Source organism: Mus caroli, chromosome 1 (genome assembly GCF_900094665.2).
Source record: "Mus caroli chromosome 1, CAROLI_EIJ_v1.1, whole genome shotgun sequence".
In the NCBI taxonomy this organism is placed as follows: Eukaryota; Metazoa; Chordata; class Mammalia; order Rodentia; family Muridae; genus Mus; species Mus caroli.
The window spans coordinates 147,007,062-147,022,675 of NC_034570.1; the positions used below are offsets into that span (position 1 = coordinate 147,007,062).

At 42.4% G+C, this 15,614-nt stretch overlaps 1 protein-coding gene across 1 annotated transcript in view; it reads right to left on the reverse strand.

Moving 5' to 3' along the window:
• Window positions 1-15,614, reverse strand: part of Axdnd1 (axonemal dynein light chain domain containing 1) — a 94,632-nt gene that overhangs the window by 12,534 nt on the left and 66,484 nt on the right. The window contains exons 18-21 of the mRNA XM_021161273.2: window positions 10,261-10,354; window positions 6,834-7,042; window positions 4,639-4,735; window positions 207-317 (exon numbers count right to left, since the gene is read on the reverse strand). Of these exons, the coding sequence (XP_021016932.1) occupies window positions 207-317; window positions 4,639-4,735; window positions 6,834-7,042; window positions 10,261-10,354 (511 nt within the window). The remainder of the gene's footprint in view (window positions 1-206; window positions 318-4,638; window positions 4,736-6,833; window positions 7,043-10,260; window positions 10,355-15,614) is intronic.

Sequence of the window (15,614 nt, forward strand, 5' to 3'; positions counted from 1 at the left end):
GGGGGGAGGAAGAAGAATCGCTTGGCACTCTAGGTCAGATATGAATTTTCTTCCAGCAGTCTATGGTGAGCATGTAGAACAGCAATTTCAGAAAGATGCTGCAACTTAGGTACCCTGAGATGCAGGAAGAACCTGAGTGTGACCTTACTAAGGACTGTCCCATTCATTTCCTTACAAACCAAATGATACCAGCATGCAGTAAATACCTCTTCCCCGAGCAGCTTCTCTGCTTCCTCATATGACAGTAATCGGATTTTCCTGCCTTTGATATCAGAAATGAGGTATGAACACGTGCTGATCCAATCATAACATTCTCTCTGGGAAGAGATAGAGCATAATTACTCTACGTGGGGAGGGGGATTAGACTATGCCGACTCACTGACTCCCACTGCACAGAGGTGTCTCACTACAGTGTAGGCCTAATCACACCCCGCCTCACTTACAGGGCTTATGATTAGGGCTGTTGAGGGGAAGGGTGGTGAGGTACCATAAAACCAGATACAGAATTCTTGGGTTTACTATCCCTTAAATGATCTGTCCCAATAAATTTTATGTGACTGACCATGCCAACATGATTGTTTGCTAGTAACAATAGTGTTGTGTGAGAGTTTCCTCTAAGATTGAACAGGAAATAACTCAAAATAGCTTCAGGGAGTCCTTGAAACTGACCACATTCTCTCAAACCTACTGAGAGTTATTTTCAGATAAGCCCAGCAGCAGAGACCAACTGATCTGCCTGGAAAAGGCTCAGACCAATCAAACCACCTGGAAAGGACAACTCCACCTGTGACCGGTCTGTAGGTCAGACAGTGTGACCTGGGTCCCCAGCTTTGGGAGCTGCCATCCATGCTGGAGTGGGCTTTGGTGATGCGGCTGTCTTTGAGTCATTTCTGTTTCTGTAAGAAACCTTTCATTCGTATCCCTAGAAGTAGCCCCAATAAAACTCATTGATGCACCAACTTGGACATTGGTATAATTATTTCTTTGGTCTGTCACGGGCTCCCTATCTGGAGTAAATAGACATGGTTGTGTTATGTCTCCTCAGGAAACAAATAGAAGTAGCAAACTCATTTATGGTTTTTAGTTCTATATTAAACTCTTTCCTAAGCACTGTGTATATATCTGTATCAATCAAATATTCATTTGATTCTCAGTATGAAATACTGAATATTTATAGTAACACCAAAATAAAATAGAGATAAGTTTGATGAGAGTAAGAAATATTTGTTGAAAGCCACAGTTTCAATTAAATAAACAAATGATACACACTGTATTAATAGATCTAAAGACACAAAGTGGGCTGGCGAGATGGCTCAGCGGGTAAGAGCACTGATTGTTCTTCCGAAGGTCCTGAGTTCAAATCCCAGCAACCACATGGTGGCTCACAACCACCCGTAATGAGATGTGACACCCTCTTCTGGTGTGTCTGAAGACAGCTACAGTATACTTACATATAATAAATAAATCTTTAAAAAAAAAAAGACACAAAATGGTTAGGGGGTCAACTTTCCAGCCACTGATCAATAGTTAAAATGCAATCCAAATAAAAAACTCAACATCTGTTGAAGAGATTGGTAAGCTAAAGTTTCATATGGTATAACAAAATTTCTGGTATAACCTTTAAAAACAAATTTTGAGGATTTCCACTATGAGATTATAAAATTTATGATAAAAATCATGAAGATTGGTGATCATGTTGACCAATAGATCTACCTGGAAAAGGCTCAGACCAACACATACATGTTCAATAGATGTTTCAGCAAAGATGACAAAGCATCTTGATAAATAACAGTCTTTTTAACAGAGGGCACCACAATACTCAGATAACATAGATGCCAAATAGGAACCATGCCTGGAAACACAGATTTCTTTAAAAATTTTTTTTTAACTCAAAGGATAATAAACCTGAGAGTAGAGCCTAAAACTATTTAACATCTAGAAGACAACATGAGAGAAAAATCTTTTTGATGCTGTTAGGCAGAACTTTTCCTTTAAAGTAACACAAAAAGCAAGATTCATAAAACAAAGGCTAGATCACCATCAAAGTAAGAGTCTCCTATCTCTCAAGGTATCCTTTGGGGGGGGCATTTTTGTATGTATATGTATGTGTGACACGACATGTATGTGTGACACGCATGTCTGACCATGCTTTCTCACGTGTGTGGACACGTGTTTGTGTGGGTTATGTGTGAATGTGAATGTGTGGCATCCAGAGGTTGACATCTGGTGGTGTCCCTGCTCACTCTCCCACTTTTACCCACCGAGGAAGAGTCTCGACCTGACTGATTGCCCTGGTCTAATTAACCAGCTTCACCTGTGGACCTGCTGTCTCTGCCTTCTCAGCTCTGGGATTACTGACAGGCTGCCATGCATACCTGATATTTACATGGCTTCTGGAGATCTGATTACCAGTTCTCAGGCATGGGCAAGCAAGTGCTTAGCCTGCTGAGCCACCCCCATCCCCACCCCCAGCCGTCAAAGTCCTAGTAAGACAGGAAACATCACAAGCTGGAGGAAACACTTTTAAATAATACATAGGATATAAGACTCATTATCCAACCCAAATAGAGTTCCCAGTACTTTATAAGGAAACAAGCCAACACTAATGTGCCAATGATTTAGACAGACTGACAGACTTTCACCAAAGACGACATACGTATAAAGACTAAGCACAAGAGGAGAAAGTCAACACCATCAGTCATTAAGGAAATGCAAATCACAACCCTGATATCCACTACTACCCAGCTATGGGAATGTCCACATTTGAAATATGGGCTATATCAACTATCAGTGAGGATGTGAGACAAAGGATCATTGTTTACTGCTGATAGAGGACTGAGTCAGCCAGAGCCAGGCTGACTCCATGACAGGGCTGCACACTGACAGTTTGGGAGACTTAGGCCTAAGTTTCTGTTTCCTAGAAATGAGAACCTGGATCCAGGAACCTGTGGTCAGCCAGCAGCAGCTGCAGGCAGTCAATCCGAGGACACCTTGTCATCTGGCCTGAAGTAGGAATAGATAGCTAGAGTGAGTAAGCGACCCCCTGGGAAGTCTCCAGAGCCTAACCAATTATAGAATCAGTCAGACCCTAGAGATAGAGCTAACCAATCAAGGTAAAGGGGTACATGCCCCTCCCTGGAATTCCCCTAGCTGACAACATCTGACAAGTTGGGCCTGTGAGTCCACCATGGGTCTCCATTCCTGAGTGGGGAAACCCCTGCATGCAGAAAATTCAACTGAATAAACACTCTTTGCTTTTGCATACTAATGAAGTCTGGGGTCTTTCTTCAGTGAATCACAGACCCTAACAACAGGAGTATAAACATGGTTCAGTCATCTTGGAAATATATATATATATATATATATATATCCCATTCCAAGAGATGCCTGTCCAAAGATTAGGGCATTAAAGTACACTGAAGCTTTGCCTATAATTATCAAGGTTGGAAACAACTTAGGTGTCCACCAAGAGAAAAATGGAATATATATATATATATATATATATATATATATATATATATATATATATTTGTGTTGCTCTTTGCCTGGTGGTGCCATTGAAAGGTCTATAATGAGGGTACCAACTTCATGGATGGGTTAATCCACTGAGAAGTCTGTGAGGAATAGATTAATAGAAGGTAGGATGTGGTTGGAGAATGTGGGGGTTCTGTCTTCGAAGAACAATTCCAGTCCCTAGCCTGTCTTAGTCAGGGTTTTACTTCTGTGAACAGACACCATGACCATGGCAAGTCTTATAAAAGGACAACATCTTGGGGAGCTGGCTTACAGGTTCAGAGGTTCCGTCCATTATCATCAAGGTGGGAGTATGGCAGACATGGTGCAGGAGGAGCTGGGAGATCTACATCTTCATCTGAAGGCTGCTAGCAGAATACTGACTTCCAGACAGCTAGGATGAGAGTCTTAAAGCCCACACCCACAGTGACACACCTACTCCAACAGGGCCACACCTTCTAATAGTGCCACTCCCTGGGCTGAGCATAGACAAACCATAGCAAGCCCCTTCTTGTCTGCCTCTTTCTGCTTCCCAGTTGCCATGAGGTGAACATCTCTTGTCTACCACATGCCCTCTGCCATGATGCCCTGCCTCAGTACAGTTCAATGGAGCCAGCTGAACACTGAGTGAAATTATGAGCCAAAATGTTTCCTCCTCTCAAAGCACACTGATGACAAATGAGTGCGACAGCTGCCTGTTGAGAGGACTGGACTGGAGCTGTTGATTTTTGCCTGGTGTCTGCCTGCAGAAAAGACTGGACTATAGCTGCTGAGTTGTATTTGGTGTTTGCTAAGAGAGTGAACTGCTGCCAAAGAAGATTAAGCTCACTTCCAAAGAACTATTGCTGAACAGGTCCACATCCCCCATATCCTAAAAGCTGTTCTCTTCTACTAACTCTGCTGGGTGGTGGGCTAGGAGAGAGGTTGGACCCTTATTAGAAGTAGGTTGCAAAAAAGTTATGCCTACACACCACTTTTATTATAATGAATGCTTTAATGACTGCATGAATATTTTTAAACTATAAAATTATTTAAACCAAGTATGTACAGTGTGTTTTGATTTAATTAGACCTGAAAAATCTGCTAACAACAAAACCAAACAAAGCTAAGACAAGAAATTCTTACATTCATCTTTTCCAGGTCCTGACGGTCCTTAGCAGGATTCTTCTGTAAGTGAGCAGCTCTACTCAGGGCCATTGCTCTTACCATGCCTATACAGCAACTGGATACAGACAGACAGACAGAAAGAGTCAGACAGACAGAGACAGATGAGATAGTGGCAGTGAGCTCACATAAGCTCTGTACTGTGATTTGGAAGATTGTAATTCCCAAAGGGTCACATGCTACAGACTTGGCCCTCTCCTCCCAAGATGGCACTATTGGGAGATATTGAAAGCTGCAGGAGGAGGGGCTAGTGGGGTCCTTAGGTCTCTGCCCATGGAGGTGAGCCCATGCAAGGGACTGTATTATCCCTTTCTCTTCCCTTTTGCTCCCTTGCTGTGCAGTTTTTCACTCACAGACTCCTGAAGAGATGCTGTGCCTCCTGGTTTCAGACCCACTGACTGGGACACTGCAAACTGGAAACTAGTGCAAAACATTTCCTTTTATAAATGAATTATCTCAGGTATTTCATTATAGCGATGAGAAGCTGACTAATAATCCTAGCATGCTCTACTCATTACTGATCCTTTAAGTACTTAAAATCCAGACGCCATTAACCGTGATAATTTACCATCGCAATCGAAGTACTGCTTCCCGGGGCAGTAAGTTCTGCTTGCTACATTTCTCTTCCTGTGGCCTTCCTGCCACATTCCTTTCACCTCTGAACATTGTAAACTTGAGTTGAACTAAAGGGCAGCTTGCTCTTATGTGGGACTTCCCAAACTAAAAGTAACCACATGCAACTCTCAATTTAAAACACAGGTTACAGTTTTCACGTCTAACCTTTTCTTGATGGGAACCTTCTAATTTTGCAAATCTTCCAACTTTTCAGATTCTTGGGGTTTGTTTTGTTTTTGAAACAGTATTTCTTGTAACCCAAACTAACCTCAGCCTTGAGCTCCTGACCCTCCCTCCCGCTTCTGGCTCCCAAAGGCGAGGCAATGCGGCACCATACCCGGATTGTTACTGTTGTCTTTGTGCTTTGGTTTTGGGGTGGGTTTTGTTGTTGTTGCTGCTGCTGCTGGTGGGTTTTGTTGTTGTTTGTTTGTTTGACAAGTTCTCTCCATAGAGATCTAGCTGTCCTAGGAGTCACTATTAGACCAGAGATCTGTCTCACCCTGCCTCCTGGGTACAGGAATTAAAGGTGTGAGCATCACACCCAGCTCGGGTTTGTGCTCTTTTGTTTTTTCAGGTTATTTTTTTTTTTAGACAGGGTTTCTCTGTGTAGCCCTGGCTGTCCTGGAACTCACTCTGTAGACTAGGCTGGCCTCGAACTCAGAAATCTGCCTGCCTCTGCCTCCCAAGTGCTGGGATTAAAGGCGTGTGCCACCACACCCGGCTTGTTTTTTCAGTTTTATAAAAGACAATTGATTAGTATTTAGTAAAACACACAAAAGTTATAAATTCAATTTTACATGGAATTAGAAGCATCTTATTTTATTCTGCTCTCTCTCTCGCTCTCTCTCTCTCTCTCTCTCTCTCTCTCTCTGTCTTTGGGGGTAAGCCAGGGGTTGTCATCAGGAGCCTTCCACTATTGTGCTCTGCTTCGTCCTTTGGGACAGCCTCTTGCTAAGTGTGGAGCTTACTGTTTTGACTAGACTGACTGGCCAGCAAGCTCCAGGGATCTGCTTATCTCTGCTTCTCCCAACCTCCAGCTCTAGGGACAGACATAATGTTTGCCTTTTATGTAGGTGCTGGAGATAGAACTCAGGTGTTCACACTTCCATGGTGGTACCCACTGAGCCATCTTCAAAGCCCCAAGACTACAAGCATCTTAAATGCTTCCCGGTACATATAAACATGCAAGACATATCTTATTTATGCAAGCAAGCCAGTCCTTTTTTAAAAAGCCAACACTCAGGTTTGCATAGCACATTTCCTATCCTTCCTCTGCCAAAACTGTTTCCCAAAGGATCCTGTATCACCTCTGGGCACCGTGCTGAAACAAGCTGAAAACCTAAACTAGGATTTCATTCTTTCTGAGACAGGAATTTTGTTACATAGCCAGCCCAGCCTTGAACTCACAACCCTCCTGCTTCAGCTTGGTATTTCTTTTCAAGGTCTTAAAGTAACCCCTATTGTTGTTATTTTGATATCTGTCCCACCTTACATGTATTAACCTTCAAATGAACAGCAATGCAGGAACCAGGAGATGTTACCTGTGCAAGTAGCTGGAGTATCGTGCCAACCGCTTGACCAGTGCAATTGCGTTTATCTCTAACTCTGCGATGCCTATTTCATGCTCCTCAGGGGTCTCTAAGGTGCTCTCCTCCCTCTTTGGGAGAATGTCTTGGTCAGTAAAATCAGGAAGCATTATGGTCAGCAAATTTACCATCCACTGGATCATAGCTATATGCATTTCATCCATCTGTGAAAATGATTACAATCCAAGCAACCATTTTAGAACATTATATCGCATATAAATCATAAAAGCAGGAAGGGGGCTGGGAAAGATGACTCAGCGTTTACAGCACTTGTAAGCTAGAGACCTCGAACACATGTTGGATGGGTATGCCTGCACGCCTGTCATTCCAGTCCTGGAAGGCAGAGGCAGGGGATCCCCAAAGCAAGACTAGCCATACAGGTCAGCTCTGAGTTAGGTTGGGAGACCTCGTCTCAATAAATAAGGTAGAAGAGCCATTGGGGAAGCTATCTGACATCAGTCTCAGGCCTTTGCAGCATGCTCACATGCACCTGCGTATATATACATGTGAAACACACACAACACTCACATGCCCATGTCCAACTTTCAGCAACCCCTAATTCTTAAAGAAATCAAATTTCTTAGCTACTGTAGCCCTGTTTTCCTTTTCTCAACTATCTGTGCTGAACTGGTTTCTGCTTCTTTACCTTGACCAAGGGTCATTGAGTCATTAGAGTTCAAGTTGCCAAATTGAATGCCCTAAAGCATTCTAGTGCTCTATAAATAACTCAAAAGGACCGGCCCCCTCCCTGTCCCGATCTTTACTTGAAGGAAATATTGATTGGACATCTGTTATGTGCAATGTGAGCTGGGCAGCCCACAACTGTGTTGTCAAGGACAGTCCACCAATCCCATTCCACCTGCTCTCCCAACTTCTCAGAGGTAAATGAGCCAGTAGAGCTCTGTCACATCCAATGGCCTGGACTATACTGTTTCTGAAAGAACATATTTTTGCTGAGCTAAAGCGTCAGTCCATCTCTCGGCCTCCCTGTGAAGGCAACGTGAACAGTTGCTATTCTCTTCAGTTCAGTGATATGACCGAGGGGAAGTGGCAGAGTCAAGGGCATACAATTATCATAGGGAGAATTAAAGTTAAAACAAAAAAGCAAAAACTTATCACTTATTCCCAGAGTTTTTAACACATAGGAAATGACTCTCATATAAAACACACAGGCTATGGTTCTAATTCAGGCTCTCAAGACAGAAGTTACTGTGGAGATTTTTTGTCTTACCAACCAATTGCTCCAGCTTTACTAGTGACTCCCTAACCCATATAAACTAACAAGGCAGGATGGAGTGGGAAGGCCTGAAACCACGGGAGTTAGAGGTCAACCTGAGCTACACAATGAATCCAAGGCCAGCCTGGGCTATGTAACAAGACCCTGTCTCAAAATAATAATTGTTAATTAACTCGCTTTAAAAAGGATACTTAACTTTCCTTTTCAGAATATAAGTGACAGTTTGGCCTATAGCTCATTGTTAGAGGATGCCCTGGTACATACAAAGCCCAAGTTTAGTTCCCAGCATGGAAAAACAAAACAGGGGGGAGTGGGGAAAGGGAAGGAGGGAGGGGAAAGAAAAGAGAGAGAGAGAGAGAGAGAGAGAGAGAGAGAGAGAGAGAGAGGAGGTGTAATAACGAGTAAATGAAATATTCCAAAGGGAGGCCATTTTATAAATCCACAGCTGTTTGCAACTGCATCTTGGTGTGAATTGGTTGTTGAAAATGATCATAGACCAACAGGCCAGTGATACTCAGTGTGTGTGTGTGTGTGTGTGTGTGTGTGTGTGTGTGTGTGGTGTTGAGATAAGATACTTGTAGACCAGGCTTTCCTGGAACTAAACTCCCTATGTAGCACAGGCTGGCTATGCTACTGACAAACTGACAAAGATCATCTTCCTGCCTGAGCATCTTAAGTACTGGGTATCCAGGTGCATGCCCCCACACCCCCACTGGATTATTTCTTTACATGAAAGCCTGAAAGTGAATTTCCAATCTGCTCCAGAATGAACTGAGAAGCTGTCTTAAAATACAGAAATACTACTCTCGTTACTGTTTTCAAGAACAACTAACTAATGCACACTGAAGCTGGTGGAACGTTTTACTGGTCAGTTAAAGGGAACCCACTGCATAATTTACAGACTCACAACTGTGTGCCATCGGGTAACAAATACAGCTGGTGATGAGCTTCACTTGGGATCTGTGTCTCTCTGTGAGCTATAGTTTCACATCACCTACAAGAGCTCTGCATTTAAGAAGCAGGGCTGGAGGAACTGTTCTGTCACTTCCATATTTTGAACCATTTCAAAGTTATTTTAAAATACTGGGTTTAAAAAAAAAAATCCGTTGACTTTTGCATGTATTTTATAACATAGAAAACAGTCATAATTCTGATGTGCAAATTAGAAATAAATAATTTCTTCCTCCTTTATTTATTTATTTATTTATGCTTAAAGCTTTTACTGCACAAGCCTGAAGATGAGGTTAGAAACCCCAGGTAAAACCTGGGCAGGCATGTGGCCTGCATCTACCCTGGTGCTCAAAAGGTAGAAATGGATCCCTAGGGCAAATTGGCTAACTAGCTAGACTAGCTGAGCTAGTGACGGAATCTGCGAGCCCTGGTTCTGTGAAAGAACCCTCTTCAGCAGATAAACAGAGTAAGGAAGATATATAACATCAACTTGTGGCCTCCACACATGTGCTCACTCATACACTTGCTAACATGCATACACACAGACACACATGCCACATGCACGGGCAAAAAATAAGTTTACCAACCAATGTTTCCGACAGACAAATAGCACAGGGCAAATGGCATGAGGGCAAAGGACAAAACAGCAGAAACCATTGGTGGGAAACGGGTTAGGAAGTGAAAGTGGTTGTTGGACAGAAAGACAGGCTTTCCACTTTTCAAATACTCATGCACATAGGTCCCAGAAGCATCTCCTCGTCTCCTGTCTCACACTCCCTCCATGGACTAATTACACAACAGTAACACTGTATTAATAAAGAAGAGCATAAGGGCATTTCCAAATGTTCCCATGGCAAAGAATGGATTCTAGAACACAAAAGAAAACAAGTGTGTGGGTCCATGGATCTCAATAATGGCAAACTGAGCACTGTGTGGAGAGGCTGGCTGAAGCAACGCCTTGAGACAGTAATAATGCTAGAATGTCCTTCCTCATCATAAGATGAATACTGAGTCCTATGATGGGATACCCACGCTGCTAAACTTTTTTCATTTTCCATCGAAAATCATTTGAAATATTACGATAGAAGTTTCCATTTTGTTCTTCCCACTGCCTTGCTTCATTTGGGCTTTATTCTTCCTGGAAGAAAATCCCCAAAGCAAAACAGAGCCCTGCAAAGCCATACAAGTACATACGTGGCGAAGAAGTTCAATTTGACCATTGGTGATTTCGTTGCCTAACTTCAAGAGCCATTGTGGAATCATTTCACATATATGTTCTAGGAGTGCCCTGCAGGAAGAAAGCAGGCAAAATAAACATAGGAAACTTGAGTAGAGTATACAAGAAGCCATTGGTGAGGTGAAACTGGTTTATTTTGCAGGACATGGTAAGCATGGATACTGAGAAGTTTTTTAAGAACATGGGAGAAAGTGAACTGTTTGATAGGTTGGTTAGGTTAAGACAGCCTTCCTAACTCCGAGACAGTTGCCAACTGGCGTGATCCACTAGAAACAGTGTTATGTTCTACCTACAATATTTCTTTCTACTATAAATGGGCATGCCCCTGCCTCTTCACTCCTAGACTAGGAAGGCCTTTTTGTGTAATGCTAATTAATTTAAAAACCCTTTCAATGATTGGTTTCCAGCATGCAGTCAGCATGGTCCACTCCTTAATGAAGATGATGAGAGTTAATTTTGAAAAACGAAACTATTGAAGGCTTCCAGAAATGGTGTAGAATGAAAAATGAAGAAAAAGTCAAAGAAACAATGGCTGTAAACAACCTGATTTTATGGAAAAATAGTTAACACAGGTGGTTCAGCGACCTCTAAGCAGAATAAACAGAGAAGCTGCATCACAAAGCAAGGCTCAGTTCATTTAAAGACAAAAATAGTACAACACAGCTGAATGAAACTATAGTCAACTATTGGAAAGAATGAGGAAGCTCAAATGTGAAATTTAAATGACAAGAGGGTCAACAAATATTAGTTCAAGACTAATCATCAAATACTTTGAGTTAATGCCAATGAAGAGGCACCATTCTGCAACTCAAAAGTCCTTAGAGGGAGTTCATAACTTCAAATATTAAGAAACAGCAAGGGTTTCAAATGTATGACTTACCAATCCACCATGAGATTATATCTTAGTGGCAGACAGGATACATGCCCAATGTGCACAAGACTATGGGGGAGGGAAGTGCAGCAGTAAAAACTAATACAGTAAAAATGAAGGAAACCATGATAATTGTAATGGAAATCAATACCATAGAGCACAGAAAGTCTTGAGAAATCAATTAAACCAAAAGGTGGTTCTTTCAAAAGGATGTCTCAGTTAGGGTTTCCCCTGCTGTAATGGAACAGCGTGGCCAATGGTGGCGTGGGGGTGAGAGACTCTTTCAGCTTACAGTTGTAGTCCATCATTAAGGGAAGTCAGGACAGGAATTCAAGGCAGGAATCTGGAAACAGGAACTGCAGCAACGGCCATGAAGGAAGGCTGCCCACTGTCTTGCACCCTGGGTCACCCATATCAATCATTAATGGAGAAAATGCCCTATGGACTTGCTGCAGTTCAATCTTACACTAGTTTCTCAGTTGAGAGGCCTTCTTCTAGTTTGTGTTGAGTGGAACTACAGTAACTTTAAGCTGAAGTCACCCTCTGCCTCAAGTTGCTGTTGGTCATGATATTTTATCACAGCCAAAGAAACCCTAACTAACACATCCTTTTCAAAGAACCACCTTCTGATGTCAAACTAACCCACACACGAAACACTTAGCTAGAGTTACCAAGAAAGGCAGAGGCAAGGTCCAACGACAATATTCTGAAAGGAGAAAGGGGATATAGGTGTTGACTTTGGGGGATACAGCTGTAACTCAGATGTGGTTTGAGTGTATCCCTCAGTGGTCACTGTGTTAGACACTTGGTCTCGGTGCAGTAACATTAAAAAGCAACAGAACCTGGGGCTGAAGAGATGGCTCTATTGTCACTTCCTGCTCTCCCATAGGGACCCAGGTTCAATTCCCAGCACCCACATCATGGCTCACAACCATCTGTAACTACAGTTCCATGGCATCTGATGCATTTTTTTTTACCTCCATAAGCACTAGGCACCCCAACATACATGTGGGCAAAACATCCATACACATAAAATTAATAGAGAATAATTTTTAAAAGTAGTAGAACCTTTAAGATTTAGATATGCAGGTAGGGTCTGTTAGACTCTTCAAGGAATGTACTGGACAAAAAAAAAAAGTTTAATAGTCATTAGAAGAGGTGGCTGGTGCCTGGCATTTCTAGATTTGACAGCAAAGTAAAACTGAAAACTTTACAAATCAGGAGACAAATACCAAAAGATACTGAGACGTGCTAACCTGGATGTAGAAACACAACTCAATATAACCTCAGGAAATCTGCACAGTGCTTCCAGCAACAGACACCATAGAGAAAAGCTGAGAGTGAATCCAACAGGGGATGCCTAAGGGGCACATGCAGAAAGAGGCACATGCAGGATTCTGTAGGGCTGCTACAGCTATGGAATGCCATTTCAAAAAGCCTTCTGCTAAGCTGGCATCCTGCAGCCTGGGGCCCACAGTGAACTGCCCTCTCTGGAAATTCAGAGCAAATAATTTGGGACTCTGTGATGGATCCAGGACAGTAAGAGACTGTAAGGTGGAGAAGGATCTTTCTTTGAATTGGTAATTGGCAAAGGGGAAACTCAGCCAGAGGCAGAGAGGCAGAGGGGCAGAGGGGCAGAGGGGCAGAGAGAGAGAGGTAGAGAGAGAGGCAGAGAGAGAGGCAGAGAGAGAGGCAGAGAGAGAGGCAGAGAGAGAGCCAGAGGACAGCCAGAGGACAGCCAGAGGACAGCCAGAGAGCCAGAGAGCCAGAGAGCCAGAGAGCCAGAGCCTGCAGAACTTCAACACAGATTAGAATCAGGATTGCTGAAGACACAAGGGTAAGGCACTTGCAACAAGTTTCCTGAAGGACATTCCAGAGGTGTTTGGGGGGACATCTGAGACTAGATTAGTAAAGTGCCACTCACTGACCAGACATGTCTGTAACCTTATCTCCCAAAAGAAAGTACCCAGGTAAGAAGAGGATCATTTAGAGGCACAACAGGCTTCTGATGGCCTGAGAAGGATAATCAAGAGGCTCAGACAGGAAACTGGACCCAGCAGACCTCGAGCAGGCCAAAATGCTTTCTGTTAAAGCCTGCTCCCTGAGCATATCTGTAGCCTCGTCGATGCCTGACGGTCATTTCATATTGTTACTGACACAGAAAAATAGCTTGGCTCAGAGCAGGGTCAAGCTGCCACATACCTGTTATGTTCTGAAGTTTGTTAATGGTAAGAAATTCCACAACCATATGCTTCTCTTAGGACCAATCAGAATAAAGATCAGTTAGAACTGTTCTGTCTAGCTAGCCAAAATAGCTTGAGTCACAGGTAGTGCTTCCTGAACCTGGACCTGAGCTCACTGTAGTTTTTGCCTATATAAAGTGGACCTGAGAAATATTCAGGGTCACAGTTAGCTCCTGAGTCTAGACTACATTCATGATCAATTAGTCTTGGGGTGTGAATACAGTAAATCAGCCCTGTTTAACTGAAATCGGTGTCTGAGTGGTTTGTGTGGCAATTCCCAGACCTCAACACTTTCCCTGTATGTACACTCACCCAGCTTTCTCCCCTCCACAGTTATCCCCTTCTTGGTTAATATTCACCATCGATTGAGCAGGACAACTTCTTGTCGCCCTGTCATGTTGACAAAAAGAATGGCCCCTGCAGGCTCCTATATTTTAAGGCTTCCTCACCAAGGAGTGAAAGGATCAGGGGGTTTGGCATTGTTGGAGGAAGTGTGTCACTGGGGCTGGGCTTTGAGGTTTCAAAAGCCCATGCCAACCCCAGGGTTTCCCTATCTGCCTGAGATCAGAATGCAGCTCTCAACTACACCAGTGCTGTGTCTGCTGGCACATGCTTCCCACCATGATGACAATGGTCTAAACCTCTGAAACTTTAATCCAGCCCCAACTAAATGATTCCTTTCTAAGAGTTGCCTTGGTCATGGTATCTCTTCACAGCAGTAGAACAGTGATTAAGACCCTTACCATCCTTTTTCATCTTCCTCTCCCAGAGAACAGAGGTTGTCCAGTCTGCAGCACCTGTGTCCCATCTGTCTGAGTGCTGGGAATATCCTTACCCAGTTACTTCCGTACATCTCTCTTGTCAACCAATCCTCAGCCAAAATTGCCTCATGCCCCTCCTTTGCCCTTAGTGTTCTCTATATCTCCTTCTCTATCTTTTCTCTGTCTCTCCAATACTAACTACTAGTGTTATCCTGAGGGGTTTTTTCCTTTCCTTTTTCCTTCCAACTCCCAAATAGAGTAACTAATATTAGTCAATGCACACAATACTATCAGTACCTCCTCCTAAAGTGAGTGTCTTAGTTAGGGTTTGCATTGCTGTGAAGAGACACCATGACCAAGACAAGTCTTGTTATTTATTTTTATTTTTATTTTTTTATTATTATAGTCAACACAATATATATTTTTATACCAATCATCATAAAAATGATGGACATGTTATTAAATGAGCATAAAAAGATAAAGTCTGTTTGTTTGTTTGTTTTGTTTTTCGTAGAGCTTAAAATCTTGGTTCTTACTGTGGTACAAACCCAAAATAAGAACAATTTTTAGCCATTGGAGTTCACTGTAATAAGGTTGTACTTCAATGTCCCTCACATCACCAAAGGATTTTTACCTCCATAGTAGCTAAGATAAGAGATGACAGTTCTGCTGCATCAAGGAATTAATTGTAGGCATGATTATTTCAATACAGATTTCCTGCTATGATCAAAGCTATTTGACTTGAGTGATTATCATCATTCTCAGCCCACAGGGAACAGGTTACACTCATTTAGCAAATGATGTGTATATTAAGATGGTCTATCCATGAAGTCATTCATCAACTATTTTGATGAACAATGGTTCTGCTTGGAGGGTGGCACAGACATCAGGTAAGGGTAAGATTCTGGTTCATTGGCTGTGATGATTTTGAAAAGTATTCATCTCAGAAAAAGAGTAACTTATAAAGTCATCTTCTTCAAAACTTATACAATAATTATAAATATCAAGCAAAACATTCAGTCTCACTCTTTGTTGTTCTCTTACAAGCCACCTATCAAATTAATTGTCTACATTTCTTTTGGCTGTATAAATAATTTTGAAATATTTAAGCTGTTCTGAAAACCATAATATAGTATAAAAACATCAAATAAACAATTCTACTGGCCGGGCAGTGGTGGCATATGCCTTTAATCCCAGCACTTGGGAGGCAGAGGCAGGTGGATTTCTGAGTTCGAGGCCAGCCTGGTCTACAAAGTGAGTTCCAGGACAGCCAGAGCTATACAGAGAAACCCTGTCTAGAAAAACAAACAAAACAAAACAAAACAATCCTACTAATAGAGAGACTGAGATTTCAAGACCATTATGTGGTACACAGCAAAACACTGTCAAACAAACAAGCAGAAAGAGTAAATGGGTTGTACAATATTGGTCCTATT